Source organism: Heloderma suspectum, chromosome 4 (genome assembly GCF_057233095.1).
Source record: "Heloderma suspectum isolate Gila_16-S chromosome 4, 16-S_ref, whole genome shotgun sequence".
NCBI lineage: Eukaryota > Metazoa > Chordata > Lepidosauria > Squamata > Helodermatidae > Heloderma > Heloderma suspectum.
Window position 1 is genome coordinate 295,921,595 of NC_139461.1, and position 23,084 is coordinate 295,944,678.

Here is a 23,084-nt window from a genome sequence, read left to right on the forward strand (position 1 = left end):
AGAGCCCACTTCCTAGCTTGGGTCAGTCAATATATCGCACCAAATTGCTCTGAGTGTGACACCTGTTTCGCCAAGCTTTGTAGGAAAGAGGAGCATTGCGTTGGGCCATTGTTTGAACACCCTAACCCTCCCCTCTTGCTCTTCGTCCAGTCAGTTTCCTTCTGTCCATCTGTGTTCCAATCCGGATGGCAATGTGTTAATGGGGACCATGCGTTTCTGCCTTCTCGCCCATCACATCTTTTTTCCCACCCCCCGCTTGTCATGTCTTCCAGCGACACTTGCACCTGCAGCAAACTCTCAGCATTTGCACCCACAGCAAACTCTCAACAGGCTTAGGCATACACCGCATTGCGTGTGTGTGTTCGCGGGCTGTCTTTTGCATAACCTTTGTTTTCCCTCTTTAGCCATTACATTCTTATGAAGCTTTTGCAGATCAGGTTTCTCTCCTGAACTGGATAAAAGGCAATCAGGGATTCAGTCTTCTGGACTGGAGGGGAATGGGGCTTGTTTTGTGTGTGCATTAGTAGCACAGCTTAGTTCAGCCTCTGCTGCGTTCTCTATCTCTCCTCTCGGCAGCCCAGCTAGAAAGGGAGAATATGCTCCCTCTTTGCCCATTAGCTGCTTAGTGGTGACTTTTGTGCATGATAATGGCATCGAGGCGGTGTCTCTTGGATTGTGACCCACGCTGAAAAAGAGACAAGTATCCAGGGACACCTTCATGAAGGAACTTCTGGGTGGTGCCCCGTTCTAGGCAACCTAGTTATCCTGTGTGTGGGAAGGTAGGTTGAGACACACGGCATCAGAATGTCTCACGTCGGCTTCAACTTAACAGATTCCACGATAATTAAGCAGTGAAAAGCTTAAAGGAACTGAATGCAGCCCCACTGCATGATGGAAAGATACCGCTGGACAGTCGTCTGTGTGTCAGGTTGTATGGAATGAGGGTTTATGCCTTGTTCTTCTAAAAGGGGACCAAGCTACCATTGCTGTTGGTTCATGTAGCTGAGTTAAACTCGTATATCCAGACGTTTAATGCATATTTAACTTATTTAATGTATTTCATCTCATGTTTTCTTTTACTGTCATGGAAATTTGACTACTGCTATAAATGGTTAAAACAAGGAAAAGAAAAAGGCACCTGTTCAAAGTTGGTGAATAGAACTAAATTTTTCTTTTTATTGCTGTAGTGGTGATGGATTCTTCTGCCTCCTAATGCTTTGGGCACCACATAATTCTCAGTTTCAATCATCTAAACACTGGGGGAAACAGCGGCCAGGAAACTGTTTTTGTATATAAAATAAGTCTATGTAGGGGAAAAAATTAGTAGGAATTAGTTCTATGCTGTTAAAAAAAGACCAATCTTGTTTGACTATGTAGCATCTTTAAAAAAAATCAAATAAATCTACCCCCCAAATTAATGAGTTTGGTCTGTGTTTTGATTACTTCTGTTTTGTGCTGCAGCTCTGCAAAAGAGAATTATCATTAACAAGACATTTTATTAACAATCCTCCTAACTTTATTCTCTAGCCTTGGTGTGGGTAATTTCTGCGGGTTGGGGGGCTGCATCCCATCCCAAATTTGCTGCGATGGCAGTGGCAAAAACCAAACCAATTTGGCAGGGAAACAAGGCACATGGGAGTGTGTACCTCAATTCCAAGCAGAATTGAACATCCGGGAGTATGATTCTGCCTCGAGACAAGGCGTGCATTCCTTGCGTGCCTTGTTTCCCTACTACATCGGTGTGATCTTTGCCACAAATATGGCAGCTGCTGGGGAACACTAAGGGGGCGCAAAAAAGGCCAGGGACCACTTGTTGCCCACCTCGATCTACCCCATGAAATGAAATAATTACTTGAGAGTGTCTTTTTGAAGAAAGTATGCTATTCATGGAGTAGCCTTCTGCAACTTTCCCATCTACAGACGTAACAAGTCAGTTCGCCTTTAAACTCTATAAATGAACAGCATTCAGTTGTTACAGATGGCTTCTCACGGTAAAAATGGAACTGTGGCTAACTGGGAAGCTGCCATCTAAACTTCACTCTACTGCTTGGATAAACACAGGTTTTGCTGCTACCTGCAGCTATCCCCTATCTCTTCGGGGTTCACCGCGCACATGGTGCCATTTAAGCATTGCAGTAGCACCGCAGGATACAGTTCTCTGGGAGTCCATCCCACGACACGAGTCTGTGGGGTGTGAACAAGGCTCTGGGATGAACCCATGGAAAAGTGCCACCCATAGTGCACTTTGAATCTTTAAAACTGTGTGGCTACAGCTCCAGAATGGTGACCACCAAACTGCTCCTGGTATCATAAGAAGCAGACCTTGGCTACGCTGCCTGAACGTGTAAAGAGAGAGACATTTCTAAAAAGGAAATGGTACAGAGGAATACTGGCCTGTTTGCTTTACTTCATTGCAGAGGAGTTACTTCTGTTCTGACTTGTTTTATGGCTATTCGTGGGGACATTTTACTGCTTTGGTTTTGTCATTTGGTTTGGGTGACAATCTTTGGGCAACTTTAATAAATTTAAAATAAGAATGATCATAAAGCTCACCTGATTGAGAGTCACATGGGGTGAGAAACTCAAGATATTGGGACCACAAGCTGGGTAAAGCATAAGTGGAGAGGCTATAAAACGTGTCAGGCGGTTCGTGCATTATCAGGGATGTATGAAACTGGCCCCCAAAGAAAAAAAGTGAATTCTGCTGCAAGAAACCCCAAATCTGATACAAAGCTCAAACTGCTGTGTTTTTGCATACACAGTGTTTTTGCAAACAACAACCTCCTGACTGTGGGTGGAGCAACAGCGTGCTAACATGGCGTTTTGTGCTTGAAACCAACAGCCCAGACAGCCAATTACTTGCAAACACACAAGGTTCTGAGAAAATGCCCGGCTGTGAGCAACGGTGAACGTGCACATCGGGCCCCGAATGATGCTATTCAGGGCACATGAGATCTCTGCCCATATTTAGGCAAAATTTTGACATGCTAGTATCTGAATAAACAGGAAGGTGGGATAGAAGTAAATCTGTTGGGGAAAGGGCAACACTTGTACTCCTATATAGTTACCACCTCCCCAACAAGTACATGCTGGTAGTGCTGCCTGCCACAGGCTAGTGGTTTTCAGCCCCCAGACCCACCTTTTTAATGGATCCTGCTTTTTTTTACATCACATCCATCTTTCATCACCCCACCACCACCACAGGCAAGTAATGGACTGGGCTCCTGTACTTTAAATAGCTGCTAAGATGAACTCTCGGACGGGTACAGCTTGTCATGTGGAGTGAGAAAAGCTTGCCAGCTGAAATTCTTCCTATACCGTTCTTAAGAAGCAAGAGCTCTTTTTTGAGTCAGCTTTTTTTTTATGTGCTACTCATGCACTTTAATTCAGTCAGAGAGACTCACTTGTGCCCTTGGCATTTCTATCACAATACTGATCATCTGAGAAGTTATTGCAAGTTTCTTGGCCATGTGGAAGTAGACTGAATTGTTGGATCAGAACCTGAAGCTCAAGAAATCTCACTTTTAAAGAACAGAACTCTCCCCAAACACTCCAGCACCAATAGGAGAAAGCCATGCTGGTTCTGCAACTATGCTTAGTGGCTACAGCAGAGAGATCTAGCTTGTTTGGGCTTCATCTCCGGAATAAATGCCATGGGGCTAGGCCTCAATTATTCATGTATGTGAACCTGCCTTCCAATGTTGGGGGAGGGGGGCAGGGGAAATGCCACTCCATCCTACCTCTCCCCACCCCTATCTAAAATTCCAACCAAACCTCATAGGAATAACCTTCTGCACAAGCTTGATGCCCAGAACAATTGTTGAAGTCTTGTCTGAGACTTCTGTTCTTCTTTCCCAGTCCTGATACTTGACATCCTTTCAATATCAGATGGCAAAGATCAAAGCTGGAATCTTCTATATTTGACTTCAATTCCTCAAACAGCTTTTCTAGCCATACTAAAACATGGAACCTAAGCAATGGCGGCGTGGTGCATTATGCTGTGCAGGCGCTCATAATGACAGTCGCTGTAGCCACACCATTCAAGCAGCTGCACCAACTCATATCCACAAACCAGTTCTAGCAGTTCTCACCTCCACCAGGAGCAGGCCTTTTGTAATCCTGAATGGTCTTACTTGCCCATTCTAGACTGAGCCACCCCAAAATTCTTTGCGTTACAACAAGGAACAATATATCATTGCTGGGAAAATTCAGTTCTCCCCAGCTACTAGGAGGACTGCGGCTAGGTTCAGAGGGAACAGGGAAGTCTGAGGGGGTGGCAGATGACGCTGGCGTCCCTGTTAATAAAAGTGGGCCAGCACTGAGTCCATGTGAGCCCTAGCTCTGCCACAACGCTGGTCCCAAGCACCAGACAATGAGTACTGGATGCTGCAGAAATTTAAAATACTGCCCCGCTGCTGACCAGCAAAAGGAAAGAATGGAAGTAGTTTCTGTTGTTATACCAGTGCCTATTTTTTTAAGAAGTAGCCATTCTTAGAAGATGAGCAGCTGTTTTATGTACATGACTTTAAAAAAACGTTTCCTGTGTAAAAAATAGCATGCTGTAATACAATTTGCATTTAAAAATTGTACATTAACATAAGCATTACATCCGAGTCTGTTAACACAGTTGCCCCCTGGTACTTCTATAAAAACCCATCAATTTATCTACATATTAGCCACAACCTTGTGAATGAATATACCATGTAGTTGCATAGCTGGTTATTAAAAAAATAAAAATACTTTGAGCAGTTTGGAGAAGACCAGTTTTCCAAGGAGATCTTAATAATGTACGAAGCTGACTTCCTTTACAGGTAAAAAGGAGCCTGGCTTTTATATTATGCATCATCCTGAGTTATTTTAGATTATCAGGGTTCACCCTTACGTTTTCTGATGTGCAACTCCTTATTGCAAAAAAGAATAAAAATCACTTCATAGAATGCGCGTGTTGCTACTTATACTGGAACTCTCCAGCTCCAAAGAATAGCTGCTAAACTGACATTTTGATCAGACACTGTGAAATCACTGGAGCTTTTTGCCTAGTGCCAGAAGCTGTGTATTTCAGAGTTAACTCAATTGAATGTCGCTTTGTTGACTGGTTAAGAAAGAGGATGCCAAAAAACTCATAATGGGTATTTCTGACAGTGCAATGGAAGATAGCTGGAGGATGTTGTAAACAAAAGCCCTTCTGAGCATTTTCTTTGTTTACCAATAGATGTCTCCTTTCCCTCATAGGTACTAGGATGATCAAGTGTGGGATGAGTCAGGGCCTACATGCATGTTACTTCAACTGTGTCGCTTGCAGCGATACTCAATACTAAACATGCGGCCCCCAAATTTTTATCAGCACTGCAGCACAAGGGAAAGGGAAGTTTAAGCCTTTCCTCCTGCACTACAATTCCCCAAACCCCCACTATGGCTACCAATAGAATAAAAGGTCCTATTGGCACCAATGGGACCTTTTTTCTATTGTTCTTTGCAGTATGGGGGGGGGGGATGAGGATCACGATGGGGACAGAAAGCTTAAACCTCCCCTCCAAACACAGCGCACATCTGACATTTTAAAAACAATTAAAAAGCCAAAGGTCACTACAAGCAATGCACTTACACCAATGCACAGTTAGTCCTTAAGACTTCATATGCATACAAGGCTGACATCCAAGCCTGCGCATTTTATGACCTTCGCCCACGAACCGTGGCCTGCTTGACAACCCCACAGTTTTACAGTTCTGGCTAGACAACAAAACCATGGTTCGAGTCTCAATGGGCTGTCATACATAGCTAATGAGCTGAATTACACTTGTGCAAATTGCACTGGCCTGGCTTAAATCGTGAGTTTTAGAACGGTTATCTTCAGCTTTTCTTTCTTTGCTGTTGCCTTTCCAAGCTTTGCACGGAGGACCAGAATCTTGCTACTTTCATTTTAAAAGTTAGTATTCTTAAAGTTCTAAAAATGTAACCAATGGCTGGTCAAAGGAACAATGCAATAATATTTTGAGTTGTAGGGAGCATTGTACGTATTTTCAGTCTGCAAAACAACAATGTTCCCAGCTTACTGGAGTAAACCATCTACTCTAGCAGTCTGTTTCCTTGCTGTCTGCCCTAGCTCTCCACCCCAGCCATAGGAGAAGAATTTTAATATATGTGTATATTTCCTCACTTATGGCATGCTATATAGAAGCTAGATCCCAAGCTCTCTAATTCCAACATTCCTTTTTTAAAACAGTTGTTAGTTACATTTTGTAAACAAACTGGTAAACCATATGTACCTGTAATATCAATCCAGAGTAACTCCAAAAAGTAAAATTAACCTGTGAAAGCAGAATTGCTTCTCTATACATCAGAAATGGGGGGGGGGGGGGAGTCTTGGAGAAAAATATTTCATGTCTATCCTACCCTCTACATATAGGCAGTTCTGTGTGTTTAGTAGAATTTAAGTCAACTGATGACTTTTACATCAGAAATCAAGAATGGCAATTCAGGTGTACATCTCCATACTTAGGCAAGTATGAAAGGGCTTCACCCATCAAGAAAACACAGAGTACATATCTGTAAAGTATAAAACAAAACTGCTCCCAAACGGGCTCACTCTAGTGTGGATACACCAATGTCTTAATGCCAATGCTGTCCGGATTCTGTGCAACCCGCTAAGCAAAGAAGTCTCTCCTTTTAGTAGCATCTGAGAAGCTGTACAACTAAACTCGCTAGCACAGACACCCAGGGCAGCGTCTTCGGTGCTCCACTGTTAATGTCATCTCCTAATCTTCCCAGGTAACTGGGCCGGATGCGTCCTGTCAAGGCTCCTGAGGGCATCCCACACTGGAGGAGAGGGGACTGGTATGACGTGGGCCTCTTGCTGGGTGTGTTGGGGCTCGACCCGTCTGTTGGTCTCTCACCAATGTAGAGCAAGCTGCGGCCTTTTGCGTCCTGCTCAATTCTGAAGAGTTCGTACTCGGTGTGGGGCAGCCTGATTCCCAGAGCTGCACAGCCGTTTGTGTGGCTCACATCCAGGTCCTGCCCAACGCTCCACAAACCGGCCTCCCCGCAGCTCCCAAAGTCAGAGGAGTTCAGCATCACCACCGTCGCCTGATCCATGGGCGTCACCCGAGCATGGGTCACCTTGAAGACCAGCTCGGTGCCTCCCCTCACGATGAGGGATGGGGCCCCCTGAGTGTAGTGGCCTGAGGCATACACGGTGAAGGTGGGCTGTTTGCAGAGAGGGTCAGAGTAGTGGTGGTAGTAGCCTTCCCAGCTGCGGTTGTTGCCATGGAAAGTGAAATACCTCGTGAGGAAAAGCACCGCCGGGCGGACCTCGCACCGAGAGCTGACCCAGCGACCACTAAGCCGCATGGGGAGCTCAGGTCTGACTGGTAAGACAGGTGGGTGATGTTCATCAGCTCTGTATATAATCCCACAGGCAGGGCAAGGGTGGATGTGATGCTGTTGGAAGGAAAAAAGAAGGCAAATCCTCAGCAACACTTTCATTATACATTTTACTAAGGACCATATTTTTCAGTGCTGCACCAAAAATTTCTCCCACATTTTTTTTGACCATTCTCATTCAGTTTGATAGAAAAGACACTGCTTTCAAAGAGAAATTCAAAGGAGAAGAAATTTCAGAGAAATTCTCATGGGTTGGGTTTGGGGTTCTTGTCCTTACTTTACTTATGAGGTGGCCATGCAGTGTGCATAACTGTCCTGTCTGTCACTGAACAGTAATCTGTGGCAGCCTGTAGCCTCCTCAGCTTCCCACACTTCACTTAGAGCTATCATGAGGAAGATATCATGAGGTAATTCCTCACATAGGTCTTTATCAGTTCAGGAATGGCAGGTGGCCTGGGAGGCTGCAGAGCAATGGGAAGATGCGTAATAGAGAGAGAAAACACAGCATAATTGTCCTGTCTTTCATTGTATAATCTCTTTGGCAGCCTGTAGCCTCCTCAGCTTCCCACACTTCAATTAAAGCTATCATGAGGAAGACATCATGAGGTAATTTCTCCCATAGGGCTTTTTCAGTTCAGGAATGAAGGTGGCCTGGGAGGCTGCAGAGCAATGGAAAGATGTGTAATAGAGAGAGAAAACACACACAGCACCCTTGGCCACCTCGCAGTGATTAGGTAAGCTCAAAAACCAAAAGAAATTCAAAATTCTGCCTCAGAAAAGTGGAAGCCTCAACACAGTTGATGTTGTTGCCACTTACAGGAACAGTGCAATAAACCAAAAACCCTTAGGAAAAAAGAAAGAACCTGTGGTACAACCCCTGCCAGTATTGAGCCCTATTTGCGAGAAACGGTTGGAGAATTTCTCCTCCCCTAGGAGAAATTTGGTGAAAATGTCCCCCCAATTTCTCTGCCCACAAAAAAGGCTGGAGAATTTTGAGAGGCCATTTGCTCACAGCTCTAATATTTTTCATCAAGGGAAGCCACATCCTGCAGGGGAACAAACTGCTGTAAACAAACAAACCTAACTTCCCTTTCGTTAGAGAACAAAAGTCCATAATACTAGGGGGGAGCAGGGGCAAAAACATCCGCATAGAGGTGAACATGCCCAATTCTACCAGCCTGCTTTCTATACTATACTGATAACATGTTCATAGCTGATTCCCCCCACCCCAAAAGCAAAAACATGAGGTCTAGAAACCTGCTAGAAAGAAAGCTAGTTGAGGTTCTTGGGCTTCAAAACGATGCAACAGATTACATGTTAGAGGCCTTGTGCTTCCTTTGACCAAAGAACAGAAATCGTCAAAAGGCCACACTGTCCCAATCCTCTGCCCAAAGATAAGTTGCAGCCACTTTTACCTGAAATTCTGAAAGTTTTAGCAGCTGGGAATGAAATGGGGTTTGACTGGATGGAAAAAAAACATATGGATTTGCGGTATCTAAAACATTACAAGTATGCATCAGTCTTCTACAGGGCAGGGAAATGGAACTTTTGAAACTGAAATTTTGTAGTTTGTTTAGTAGTATGTGGAAGCCACCCTATAAAAGTAATTTCCTCTCTACCCCACTACGAGGAGCTAGTTTCACTTGATGTGAAAGAAATGTACATATTTTCATCTGACACACACAGGGGGATGAAACTGATCGTGTATTTGAATAAGTCGCCCAAAAGGTTTCTGGTCAGTGTTAAAAAGTTATTCCTGCACTAATTATAGACACGGGCCACATACAATTTATAGCGAACTGCATCTGTTTTCATAAGCCTGGGCTGCTACATATGGTCGATCTTGAGAGACGCCAGTCGTGTTTGCATGGGAATAAGATTTAAGTAACTCTGTAGTTAGCAGTACGGTGAGCCATTTACATGTATGCTGAATGAAGTCTGCAGTAATTCATCTATTTTCAACTCTCCTTACCGCAACTGTCACTCCAAGGAGTGTTGATGGTACACAGTGCGTTCTAGCTAAATATTCCCAGCAGTTACTGAAATATGTACAGTCTTCTGAAGCAGGAAATACTTTAATAATAGGAGATAATTTCCCAAGCGTGGTTTCTCTTTAAAACAGATACAGATTTGGGGGAAATCAAAGAGGTTAATTTGTACAGAAGAGGTTTTAGTTGTGGGGGTGGAGAAAGCATAGCAGTGGGGAAGAAACCTCTACTGCTAATGCCTGGCTCTCATGTGCACACTACTGACGCTGGAGAAACTCAATTGACTCTTATGACAACTCTCCAGGCTGGAGAACTGCTGCATTTCTGTGGGAGTGCCAGCAGCACCACCAGGTTTGAGGGGGCCCCAGGCAGGGTGCTTCTGGAGGGGGGTCTGTCCCTCCCCACTGTCTGCACTGCCCTGCTGCTGCCGTGCTGCCGAAGGGAAGGCCTGTGGTATCAGCGGCTAGCTGGTTGAAGCACACCATTTTTAAGTATTTTTATTTGCAAATTTTGAGTAGCACTGATCTGAACAGATCTGATGCTGCCTTTGGAAGCGGGGGGGGGGGGGGCACAGCCGACAAGGGCGCCGTCACAGCACAGGACTTTCCTTTGGTCGTCCAGCAGCAGGAGGAGGCGTCGCCCTGCCGCTTGTCAGGATTGTTTGAGGGCCCTCCCAAACAGGAGGGCCCCAGCCCTGCACCCCGTGGTCAGCCCCAGCAGAGCCACTGGGTAGCATTTGAAATGTGTAAATTGGGGGCGCTATTCTGTACTGAATCAGCTTTCATATCAAAATATATAAAGCCGCCTTACACTGACCAGACCATGGGCCCGTTGTTCCTCATAGTGTCTACTGTAATTGGCAGCGCTTCTCTAGGATCTCATGCATGGCTCTTTCCCAGCTCTGCTGCCTAAGATTATTATTAACTAGAGATGCCAAGGACTGAAGCTGAAACCTATTGTATGCAAAGCATGTGATCTTCCACATGAGCGATGGCTTAAAAAAAAAGTTTGTAGCCCCTATGGATTTATGCTGCTTCTGACATTCTCCAGAGTCTGCCATGAACTGAGACACTGGCCCCAGTCTGTCCCCCAAGTTCTCTGTGCATGCAAGTAGATGCAGGGAGGGATGGAGTAGGGAACATAAAAAGCTGACTTATACTGGGTCAGTCTACCGGTCACTACTGCCTACACTGTCTGGCAGTGGCTCTCCAGGATTTCAGACATGAGTCTTTCCCAGCCCTACCTGGAGCTGCCAGGATTTGCAGGCAAAAGGATGTGCCCTACGGCCTTTCCCCAGAGGCTGGTGGCAACCAAGAAGAGCTGCTGGCTATGAAAAGGTGCCAAGACTCCTCCTCATTGCCAGAATTTCTCTCACCTAAATGAAGCTCTTTTGAAGGATCCAAATGACAGTGCCCAATTCTCCCCAGGCAGTGACATCATCCACTGTTAACAAGCCGCGTAGAACTGTTAGCTGATTAATTGCAGCGTTGTGGTGAAGTCACTGTATTTCAGCACACCTCAGCTTGGTTTGAAATTAATTTTAGAAAGCATTTGTGTTTACCACCTGGTTTAGCTCATACGTATATGGTTTTGGCCTAAGATAACGCAGGCTTTAATGCCAATCCGAGCATATTACTTGGAGGGTGGCTCTTCGCGTTCTTTCTTTTCCTTTCTAGAATCCCAGTTATTGCATTATTGTACTGGTGGAAAAACTGTTTTTTCTCCTTCCTTGCCCCTCCACACACCCCAATTTCATTCTGCTCCCCATCTGGTAACGGTCATGAGCATTTTTCTGCTATTGTTTGTAGTCCTATCTTGCAGTTCAATCGCAGTTCTAAATTGATTAGTTATGATTCTGATAAAAACACACTCTGGGAAAGAAACCAAGCTCCTGACAAAAAGCAAAAAAGAAACCAAGGCCAGCTGCATAATCACATTTCGGCTGCACTGAAAGTTGGGTTTCTGTATATCCCAGGCCTGCTGCCGATAATTACATTCAGGGCTATTTCCTCTGGTAATGGCATTCTGCTGAGGGATAATGGTTTATTGGATTTTCCTCACTGCTCCTCTTTTTTTATATATGAACTTCAGCAGGACCCACCAGAATAGAGGCCATAAGGTAATAACTGTGCCCGCTTCCCCCTTCAGATATTTGTATTGTTACTGTTTAGTTATACACAACTTTTCTGCTAAACTCCGGTGCTCTGCTCGAACATCAGGAACTGGCATACCTACATGCAGCTTGCTGGACGGGAGACATATACACCAATAATATCTTCTTTTGGAGAGGGATTTAAGAAATGGGTTTTACTTCAGGCACATGGTCTGTATAACTGCAACATTTTAGGTTGGGGAAAATCCTGTCCCATCCAGTGGAAGAAAGGGCCATCTATAAAACTTCTCCTGGACTGCTTTTCTCTCTCTTCTGACTCTACAGGCTAGTTGTCTCAATGCCTTTACAGAAAGCATATGCATGTTATGCACCTCCACCTTCTGGAGTCCAAATTAGGGATGTCAGAGGAATCCATTGGGGAGAGTGAAGCTCAATGAGCTTCCCGTGGTTCGGCCCCCTGGATTTCAGTCCGCTTTCCACCGCAGAGCCTGACTCCATCAAGCCGTGCTAGTTCACGGATTTTTCGCATTTTTAGGTTGCACAAATTACAACTGAATTTTGTGCAAATCTGTGTAATTTGTGCATACTGCACAAATTGTGCCCACGATTTGCACAAATTATGCAAACTACAGCTCCAATTTGTGCAAATTTGTATTTGCGCAAATTATAGCCATCACAAAAAAAATACACAAAAAGTTCCCAGAGTTCGGGAAAAACCCACAGCGTGGCCCACAAATGCAAGTCGAGTCAGGCAAGCCACAGAACTCCATCACGCTGAAAAAGAGATGGATTTCCCAGCAACAGACATCCCTAGTCCAAACAGGTCGTTGGCTTCAAAATGCAATAATCCTTTCACTACAATTTATTTCTCTTTCTCTTTTTTGCCCTGTTCAGAATAATCGTGTGATACTGCCTTGTTGGGACTGTACCACTTCAGACTGCACATAGCAGAGTGCCTGTTTTACTTCCCTCTATTTAGAAAACTAGGCTCTTTCGGGGAAAGTTTTGTCCCATCTGTGTCTCTAACATGCTAGTTTTGCAGGTAAAAGACCACAGGGAGTCCTTGAGGTGCAATCAAAAATGCAACTGCTCACTGCATTCCAAAGTAATAGAGCCCCAAAAGCAGAAAGATATGATTATTCTGAATGCGTTGATCAGTTGTCATTTGTGACGAAGCAAGGATTCTCACCTGGAGCTTTCAGGTCCAAATGCTCTAACTGGCAGTACAGATGACCAGGCCAGAGTAGATGAACCACGGTTCCATATAAAGTGGTACTCTTACCATTGCATTCTGCAGGGGGCGCTGATATCCCGTCGGCCGATAATGGAGTCTTTCTGACCACTCGGTGTGGATGTCCCCAAGATACAGCTCCTCCACCTCCCTGCTCCCCTGGTTTTGCTGGAGGAGCACTGGCTGGTGGAACTTTTCCACTCGTACAAGGCTAAGTTCGTGCATGGCAAAGCCGAGGCCCGGGGTACAATCCTGGTCCGCTTTAGCACTCAGAAGCTCGTACAGGGCACCGGGAGCCCAAGTCCGCCCAGCCGGCAAGAATCCACGGCAATGTCCTCCTGAAGTCTGGTTGATGCGGGCAACCGTTGCCCGCATGGCCCTCCGGCTGTGAAAGACAATGCCAACTTTGTGAAGGTGGTAATCTGCTTCCGTTGCACCCCGGGTGATCCAGGATGCTTGGCGGAGCCTGATTTTGCCTTTGATGACTAGGGAGTAGGTGGGGTCCTGGCAGGAAGGGTCACAGTAGTAGAACTGATAGGCTTTGAAGAGGCGGTTGGCATAAAACATATATGACCGGGTAAGGAATTCAGGTCCTGGCCGTACCTCGCACCTGAAGACGAGGAGGAAAGTTTCGTTAAAACCACAACATTTAGCAATGGGTTAGGATCCAGACTGACACTGAATCAACCACACTGGTGGAAGTTGATGTCCCCTCCTATGCACGGCAGCCCTTCCACCATACTGCTACCAAGTCTGGGTTCAGACAACACACTGCAGCTCATCATGGGTTATTTAACCCATGACAAGCCATGGCACCCATGGACACCACGCTGAATATGCAAACCCCTGCTTGAGGGTTGTTGTGTCATGCAAATTCAATGAGCATGGGTTATGTGAAGGTTAAACAACTCTAAAACAGACCATGGGTTACACAAGGGTAGTTTAACCCTGAATTACCCACACTTGCTGGGTTCACATGACATGACAACCCCTGAGCAAAATGGCAGCCACATGCACCCTACAGCCTTACCATGGGTTAAATAACCCCTGGTGGGCTGTCGTGTTGTGCAAACAGCCCCAGTGGTCAAGAGACCCTGCTAAATGGGGGGGGGGGGGAGATAATCCAAAATTGGGTTTAAGGGCCTTCCAAGAGCCAAGCCCTTCCTCTCACGGAAGGCAGATCCTGGATCTTACCCAGTATCAATTTTGTTTGTGCCGATGCTGAGTCATTGAGTGAGAAGAGCAACTTAATGGGGACAGGAATGTTTATCAAATACTTGTTGGTTATTGGGGGAAAGTTTCAGACTCGATGGAAATGGTTGGAAAAAACTTTGGCAGTTGGTCAAAATAGACAGCTTTGACTTGAAATAGGAATGGCCTGCTACGACTGGGGAACTGGATCATGCAAAAAACGGCTGAAATACAGGGCAGACTGGAAGGAAAGATGGTCATGTTACAAATATTTTCTATTTTGCAAAAGAAATTTTAAAAATGGGGTGGGGGAAGGAGAGCCCTGGCGGCCGATGAATCTCTACTACATTCTATGTGTTTTTTTCCTACTGGCAAGTAGAATATCTGTTCACAGCTGGACCTAAAAAGCATCCATCTACTGAATCGAACTTTCACATTCTGTGATTAAATAAATGAGGCAGAGGAATTTGCCTACCGTACCTAATTTGATCTAATTAAACTCGTTTCATTTAATAATTTGAATTACTTTAATTCTCAATGTTAATTGAGAGTCAGAGTACAGTCCTGTACATCAGAGGAGGGCATACTACAAGCCTGCTGGAAATACTTTGGGGTTTTTTGAAACCCAAAGATCCACTAACCAGAGCCTGGTGCAAAAGACAGACATTTAGAATAAGAAAGCATTCTGAGCCCAGCAATTTGGTTTGAGTACCAGAACTGAATGGAATTCACTGTCCTTCCAGATAAAAATCCTCTCCTTTGTACCAAGCTTTCTTCGTTCCGGCAGTATAATTTAGGGGGAGGGGAGTTACTTTGTTACTTTTCTTGTTAAATAATTGGGAGTCAGAAATCCCTGCCAATCAACTGCAAATCAGCCAAAGAAGATCCAGATCTACCTTCTGCCCACACCTGTTGCACGTGTCTCCTCAGAAGTAAGTCTCACTGCGTTCAAGGGGTACTTACACCAAGTAAGCAGGTGCAGCGTTGTAGCCTTAAGATCCAATCCCTGCTTACTCATGTAGGCCATTTAAGGCACAGTCAGTCAGCGGCTAGACGGCCATAGGATAAGTCGGTTTCCGGGAACAGACCTCCACCCCCACCCACGCTGCCCCGTAGGCAGCACTGAACGACCCTGCGCTCCATGCTCGGAAGAGGAGCGCAGAGCAGTGAAAATGGGGCGTTCCTGGGGGCATTCCAGGGCAGGGAGTGCAGAAGTGCCAATCCGACACTTCCTAGGCGTCATCTGGAGTCTGCCCCCCCCACTCCGCCTTCCCGCAGCTATACAGCCGAAATCGGCTGTCTAGCTGCAAATGCAGGGTGGCTGAAGCACCACGATCCCCTCCACGCTGCTCCTGCCCTGCATTGGATAGGCAGTCGCCTATCCCGATAGGATTGCGCCCTTAGGCGGCCTTTAGGTCACATAGGTTTGTTGGAAACTTGAAAAATGAACTAACCCCATGTGTGCCATCCTGAAGTCCTTGGAGGAAGGATGCAATATTGATTAATTTATTACACTTTTATCTGCCCCTCTTCCTCTAAGGAGTTCAGGATGGGATGCATCCTTCTTCCCACCCCCCTCATTTTATCCCCACAACAACCCTGAGTTAGGTTAGGCTGAGAGATCAAAAGTGTCTGAGTCAAGGTCACCCAATGAGCTAAACGGCTGCGTCAGGATTTGAACCTGGGTCTCCTCAGTTCTATTCTGACAATCTAGCCACTGCGCCACATTGCTGGCACACAGTGTGGAAACCAAAGAGATAAATTAATTTAATCAAAATAAATGAACTGAGTTTAGTATAGCATTAGATCTTTACAGTTACCGGTTTAACTGTTGTTGTTGTTCACATATTTTGTTGAAATTTAATGCCATTTCAGGAGGAGGTGGGGAAGAATATTTTATTATTTATCTATTAAAACCATGCACATCCCATATTTCTCTCACTTCCATATTTCTATCATTGCCCAAGGCAGCTTACACTGAACTGTACAATGACCAGAGAATGTATTTAATAAATGGAGCCGTTTAAGAAATGTAATAAAACAAGTAAGTTGTGCTGGCCTGGGCTAGAATTATTAAATTCTGGGGCTTGATGAGGTCCCTACGGAGTAAAGTGTGACTGCATGCATGCAGAGTAACTTTCCATTGTTTGGGCCCTAATCTAGCCCTCACCCTAAAAGGCTAGTTTTCTATGCGGAGGGATTTATTGTTATTTTTGCCTAGAGAGGAGCATCCAGTAATGTGGATGCACGTAGCCTGAAGTGACACAGCTCAGACCCAGCAGTAGGGATGCTGGAGAAATTCAAGATGGATTAAAATGAGCTCGGATTTCTAAGAATCCAACTTGAGGAATCTACACTAGAGCGCCCCCCTCAGGCCATGTGGAGTCTGTGGACTTTCGGATGAATTTTTTATTTTCCCGAAATTTACGCATATAAATCCGTAGAAAAATACCTACGTTTCTGCTGAGGAAACGTTGAATGGAATGGGGGACAATACACTAAATGTTACGTACTGAGGTTAATTATGTAAATACGTAAATACTTGCGTAAATATTTACGTAATTATTTCCGTATTTTTCCACATGACAAAAAAAAATATTCGCAACCGTCTGTGGGCGGATGATGGAACGAAAGGCGCCTGACAATCCGTGAAACACAGACAGAATGGATTTTACACAGCCCATACATCCTTAGCGGTAAGCACTAGCCCTAAATAACCATAATCTGATGGACGCTTTCTGTGAGGGCTCCTATATTCTTGCTTTTTGTAAGTGAAGTTTTAGGGACTCTGCAAAAAGAAACAAGAAAGAAGGGCCCTCATTGGGAAGGGTCACCACGAATCTCATGCAACATGAACAGAAGAAACGTTTGCAAAGCACCATCTTCTAACCCAGAACTGGTTATGATCCCTTCATAAATTTAGGGCTCAGTGCACTTGTCAAAATCAGAGAAACAATTTAGAGCTTGTGTATACTTTTCAGCAACTGAAAATTGCATGCACTGGCCTTTCGAAATGGAATAAGCAACAAAAGAAATAAATGTTTCCCAACTGTTAGACAAAAGCCACAACGGCAATTAAATACAATCCACAGCGGAAATGTTATATGGCTACAACCTCCTTACCCTGTTGAAATCCAGTGACCTTCCAACCTAGGCGGCAGAAGAGCTGAAATTCTGGCGCCGTCCTGAAGGTGGCGCAATTGGTACTGGCACTGTGGCTCCCATCGTAGTTTTCCTGACCCAAGCTGGTCTGCGGGAGATATGGGGACATCCCATAACTTCTGTCCAGACACATAAGCTTTAGAGAGAAATCAGATGTTTTTAGGCCACAAATGTAGAGGCTCTCAGGAAGGCACCGCATTTCAGATAATAAAAAGCACCTGTTTCATTCTGGCATTTGCTAATAGCCATCCATTGTCTTTCTGGTCATGCACTCATACGGCTTGAAGTATGTTACAAGTTTATGGTCTTCATCTTGGCTGCAGGGAAGGAAAACTTGTGAGGTATTTCACTGTTATGCCCATTTTACAAAAGGGATCAAGAAGCGAAGCAACAGTAGCTTGCCTGAAAGAGATACTTGGACTGCAATGTTGAATTGTTTTTTTAAGTACTAAAAAGGTGTTCCCACATTATCATATTTACAAAACTGCAAGGCGAGTGCAGTCATCTCCCTCACACACGTGGGAATGCCTCTTCTGAAACGGTGCCTGCTACAACACCCGCGTACATCATCTAAAAACAAAGGATATGTGCTTTATTTTGCTTCAGAACCAGTGTGTTTACTTCTGTGCAAACATAATTATATTATAATTTGAATAAATTAAAACTAATTGACTGAGATTTCTTAAATCGGGCAGCAGCTGCGCTATGTGGAGTTGTGTTTTAGGTCTGATTTGCACTTTAGGTAACTTCATTTGTACGTAAGCTGCCTTGAAAACTTATCAAGTGGAAAGGTGAGAAAAAATAAGTATTTTAGATAAAACCAAACTGGCACACTCTTATCTACTGCATACAATCAGCCTCTCCGTTGTTATATTCTCTTCAAATGTCTAGCCAAGCGGCTCTAAATCAAATCTGTTAGCCAACACTTTCAGCAACCTAGTTCTATTTACCAGGCATAATTTTGTAGTGCTCAGCAAGGCACATCCAGGCAAGCCTTAAGAAAACAAAAACAACTTTAGCTCCAATTTAAGATCACAAATCTGATCCTCTTTCACTACCCTCTGGCTAAACATTTCTATCTGAAAGGTCTCGGGTAGAACCCACAAGAGGGCAAGGGAGGCGTGAGGAGATCCCAATGCCTGCGTCTACAGGAAGGGCCCAAAGCTGGCAACAGGGGAAACAGAAGCATAAGAGGCTCAAAAGGCCTCAAGCCCCACATTTAAATACCCCCCAACAAGCCTGAAATACCTTTTTAACATAGCTCTGTCAGCCCCTGAACTGGATCTCTTTTGAAAAAGTGAGAATGGGAAAGTACTATTCCTTTTTGAGACATGCATCTATTTACATGTATACAAGTAGAAGCCGCAAGAAAATGTTGTAATGTCTGCTCGCTCTCAACTGTTGAGGCCTAATAGGATTGCTCCTGTTCAGGGTGTTGTCCTCTGGGATATCGTAAGCCAGCCTTCTCCAGGGGTAGATGGGAGTTGTCCAAAACATCTGGACAGCACCAGGTTGGGAAAGGCTGCTATAAGCTGTAACGGCCATAACCTGGCCAGTTTTCCTCCCCCCCGCTCGCCTTTTCCAATGGACTCTCAACATGCCATGGCTCCTGGGACCCACTAGGCATGCTCAGTCCTTTTTTGAGCAGGTTTGGGAGGGTTTCTGTCTCCTTAGGCCTATGGATACAGCGGAGTTTTTAATGGACTGTCTACATAAAGCTTTTGAGTTACACAAGACTCTTCATCAGGCAGAATGGAACTATTAAAAGCTCAATGCACATACAAGCACCGATTTAAAACACATCCAATAAGCAATCCATTTTACTTCAACGGAATTCTAGCCTACCCCATCTCTAGACCCCACTAGCTCTGCCTCAGAATAATTCTCCTCTGCCTCCACAATTTACAGCTGAGGGGCAACAGCCAAGGCAGGAAAATTGTAACATGGGAACATTAAAAGTTTCCTGTTGCCCTTTACAAGGACAGTAATCTTGTCACTTACCTCATTTCCCGTAGCAGCGGATGTTATTGGCTTAGGCAATGGGAGAATATGCGGCCAAATCAAGTCATTAACTGGGTTTTTAATATCACTCCTGTAAAAACGTGACCTGAAGTCAATGGGAGCTTACCACTGGAAGAAACACAACCCTGGTCTCAAACACCTTTGTCTAACTACTTCTTTTTCTGAACATTTCTGCAGACTTCTGACTCTTGTTCTTAGCCATCAGAACTAAACGCCCGTGCCCTGTTTTATTTTCCAGAATCCCCAGAATTAATGCAGTGTAATGGACAATAAGCAGCTTGGACCAGGAGACTGATACTCACATCTCCTTTTGGTCATGAATCTTTCAGGGTGGTCTAGGCTGCAGCTAGAGATATTAGAGAAATCCGTTCGGGGGGTGGTGGAGCTCGACGAGCTTCCATCGGTTCAGCCCCCCAGACTTTGGTCTGTTTTCTACTGCAGAGCATGACTCAGTCTGCAGCAAGTTGGACCAGTTCACAGATTTTCTGTGTTTTTTTAATTTGCACAAATTTCAGCTGCATTTGCACATTTGCGTAATTTGCGCAAATCACACAAATTTGCAGAGATTACGGCTCACCACAAAAAATACACAAAGCGCTCAGGAAGTTCAAGGAAAAAGCCACAGCTTGGTCCACAAACTCAAACCAAGCCGGGCACGCCACAGAACTCTGTTGAGCCAAGAGACGGATTTCCCAGTGACAGATATCCCTCGCTGCAGCATACAAGTCATTCTCTCCAAGCTTCAATGCTCCCATCTATAAAGTGGGAATATTAATGACTGGATCTTTGAAGTCCCCCCACCCCTCTGGAGAATTCTCTCTGCCAAATACCACCTGCTGGTTGGGGATTGTAACAAAGGGGTCCCAATGAAGTTCTGTCACTTCCTTTTTCCAACTGAATGCACGATCACTTATAGGATGTGGCAATGGCCACCAATCTAGACAGCTTTAAAGGAGACTAGGGGTGCAATGCCATGCATGTTTACATAGAAAAAAGCCCTACAACTCCCAGCATGCCCCAGTCAGCATGGCTGGTTAGGGGATCCTGGGAATTATAGAGCTTTTTTCTGTCGACACATGCATAGGATTGCCTCCGAGGTAAATTAATGGAGGATAAGGCTATCAATGACTACTAGTCATGATGGCTATATGCTACCTTCATAATCAGACGTGGAGTGGCCATGTGTCCTCTTTTACAGGGAACAGTCCTCTATTTGGAGGGCTGTCTTGTCCAATTCTGGTTTAAAGAAAAAAAACCTGTCAACAGTTGCCCATCAACAATTAGCAACTGGGCAGAAGACTAAATAGGTAGGCACAGAGGTCACCGGGTAGGTCTTCCACACTATGGTGAGATGTACTATATTTCTATTTTAATTATAATAATTATTTCTGCATTTGCATATATACATATAAATTAGCATATGCAAATCCTATGCAAATCCTCTGTTCCTCTCTTCTTTGGCAATTCTTAAGTGGCCACCCTAGATGAGAAGCAGCCTGTCTCTGCATACCAGTCACTGGGGAAAAGCAGCAGGAGAGCACTATTGCCCTCTTGTCCTGCTTGTGGCTTCCCAGAAGCCTCTGAGTGGCCACTGAAGCAATGAAGCGCTACACCAGATGGACCTTTGGGATGATGCCACAGGGCTCTTCTGACACTCTTATGTCACCCTACACTTTTCTTACTTCTGTGATCTTGCTGTCATGCTATACGTGGGCAGGCAATTTGACCTTTGATGGTTCAGGTCTCTCAGAGTAAAATTTCCTCCTTCCAGATGCTCATCGTCATTCTACCCTTCTCACTTCTAAAAAAAAGTGTGGGGAGGGAGGCCTAAATATCATAAAGAACCTCAGGGAAAACAGACTGCACTCCTCATGGAATACCCGATAGCGTTCCTCTCCACGGACAGGGCAGAGGGGCAGTTTTGACTTACCACAGCTATGTTCCCATGCAGAAGCATTTATTTTTCCCCAGAGGAGTGAATGGAACAGGATAGGCTTCAGGCTGGCAACGGGCTCACAGCGAAATGCCCTCTGGCAAGCCTCCTCTGACACTGATGCCCCTCCAACCCCCGCTGGGTTCACCTGCTGCTGGTAGTGGGCAGCCCACCATACAAAATGTCCGCAATGTCCGTGACGTGGTGTCACTCCAGGGCATTGTGGGAAATTTAAAAGGCAGCCCCCATTTTAATTTCCCAGAGCTGTTGTGGGAATTCAAACTCTTGTGTGGCCACCGAACACTCATGTAGGGCCCCCAAGGACATTCTCTGTGGACGCTGCCGCAGCACTGGGGGCCCAGCCTGGGCATGTTGGGTGCTGTCATCAGCCCTAGAGAGGCTACCTATCTAAACAAATACATTCTTTTACTTATGAGTAAAATACATCAACCTACAAACAGTAAAAACATCTGAATGAGCAGTGTTAATGGACCAGAATCACTTACTGTTTACATCAGTATAAACATACTTGAACCAATGCAGTTTTTCCAGATGTCTACTGATGATGGCTTAGCGCCCAACTATATGCAAGCTAACATATTTGAGCCAATGCGTAGCGATGGTCTTTGATTGAATCCTTATTATGTCTCCTTGGCAGATGCACCAAGTCTGCATTGTTTTACATCACAGACACTTTGGCGAGATACTCACAGGGTTTTGACACATTAAAAAAAGGAAAGGGGCTTTTTTTGGGGGGGAATTAGAGATAAGACTTGGCTGAGGAAAAAAAAAGAGCACAACCGCTAAGATGTTTTTACTTCTGGAAGAACCTCTTGCACTGCGTTTATGGCAGTGAAGCATCCAAGACTGATTGGCTGACGTGGGAGAGAATGTTCATGAACACTCCAACTCATCAAGAAAACAAAGCTCCCAGAACGTCTGCAAGCCAACTTCTTTGGGAGGGAAGGGGTGTCAGTTTGGCTGGGATAAGAACTTCAAGATAGGCCACAGGGTCAGGGGTAGATTTGTGGCACAGGCCAAGGCCTGAGAAAAAGGCTGAGGCAGTAGGAAAAAGGGGAAGGGAGCCCAGAGGCAAGGTGGCTGCGGGAAGGCTAGAAAGCAGGCAATGGTCTGAGAAAGAGGGAGATGACGGAAGGGTAGGTAGAGGAGACAAAGGCTTGAGGAGAAGTGTGGAGGAGACCAAGTATTGATGAAAGAGGAGCTAACGAGCATGCAAAGGATGTTCTGTGACCTGGCAACCCTAACTGGAGGCAATAAGGGCCAAAAAGCAGTGGAGGGTGAGGGTAAGAGCTAAATTTCACAGTGATTGCAATTAGGGATGGAGAAGAATGGAAATGGGAACATCAGAAAGAAACTCCTCCAGGCTCAAGAAAATTGCTGTGCCAATAAGAGCTGAGCCCAACCATTTTCCAAATTTCACCTTGGCCTGTTACGGTACAATACCATGGTGGCGTTGGTACAATATCACCTTCCAGTTTCTCTCCTCCCACCCACTCCCAAACTTAGCAAAACAAAGAGGTGATCGGATAACAGCAGATGAGGCCATACTCAAGGGCTGCTTCTAAGCTATTCCCGCTTTACCAACCTAAACTCTGAGACCTTTTTTATTGAACTCTTGCTGTCTCATTGGCTAGGAGGCATTAAAGAAACAACGGTTCTCAGCTTTAAGCTACAGACTGTTCCACACTTTTCTTCACTTGTCAGTGGAGGCCTCTGGGCCTCCTTTGGGCTTGCCTTGAGGTTTCAGGGAAAGGGTACCTTTGTATTCCTACTGCCACATTTACCAGAAAGAACAGCTTCCCACAGACAGCTAGGGTGGCCAGGTGTCCTACTTTTCAAGGGACAGTCCTCTATTTGAAAGTGTCCCCTATCTGAAGGCCTGTCCAGTCCAAGTCTGGTTTAATTAAAGATAAAGAATCCAAAGAAGGGTTGGAGGTTGCCCATCAAGTGTTAGCACCTGGACAGCAGGCACACAGGAAGTCACCAGGGTAGCCTTCCCCGCAAGGGAGAGATGTGTTCTATTTCTATTTAAACTATAGCAAT

At 45.1% G+C, this 23,084-nt stretch overlaps 1 protein-coding gene across 1 annotated transcript in view; it reads right to left on the bottom strand.

The window, feature by feature from the left end:
- Window positions 1-254: 254 nt before the first annotated feature.
- The window catches only part of APCDD1L (APC down-regulated 1 like), a 52,768-nt gene continuing 29,938 nt past the window's right edge, over window positions 255-23,084 (bottom strand). The window contains exons 2-4 of the mRNA XM_084854262.1: window positions 17,027-17,201; window positions 12,764-13,322; window positions 255-7,437 (exon numbers count right to left, since the gene is read on the bottom strand). Of these exons, the coding sequence (XP_084710388.1) occupies window positions 6,667-7,437; window positions 12,764-13,322; window positions 17,027-17,201 (1,505 nt within the window). The 3' untranslated portion in view covers window positions 255-6,666. The remainder of the gene's footprint in view (window positions 7,438-12,763; window positions 13,323-17,026; window positions 17,202-23,084) is intronic.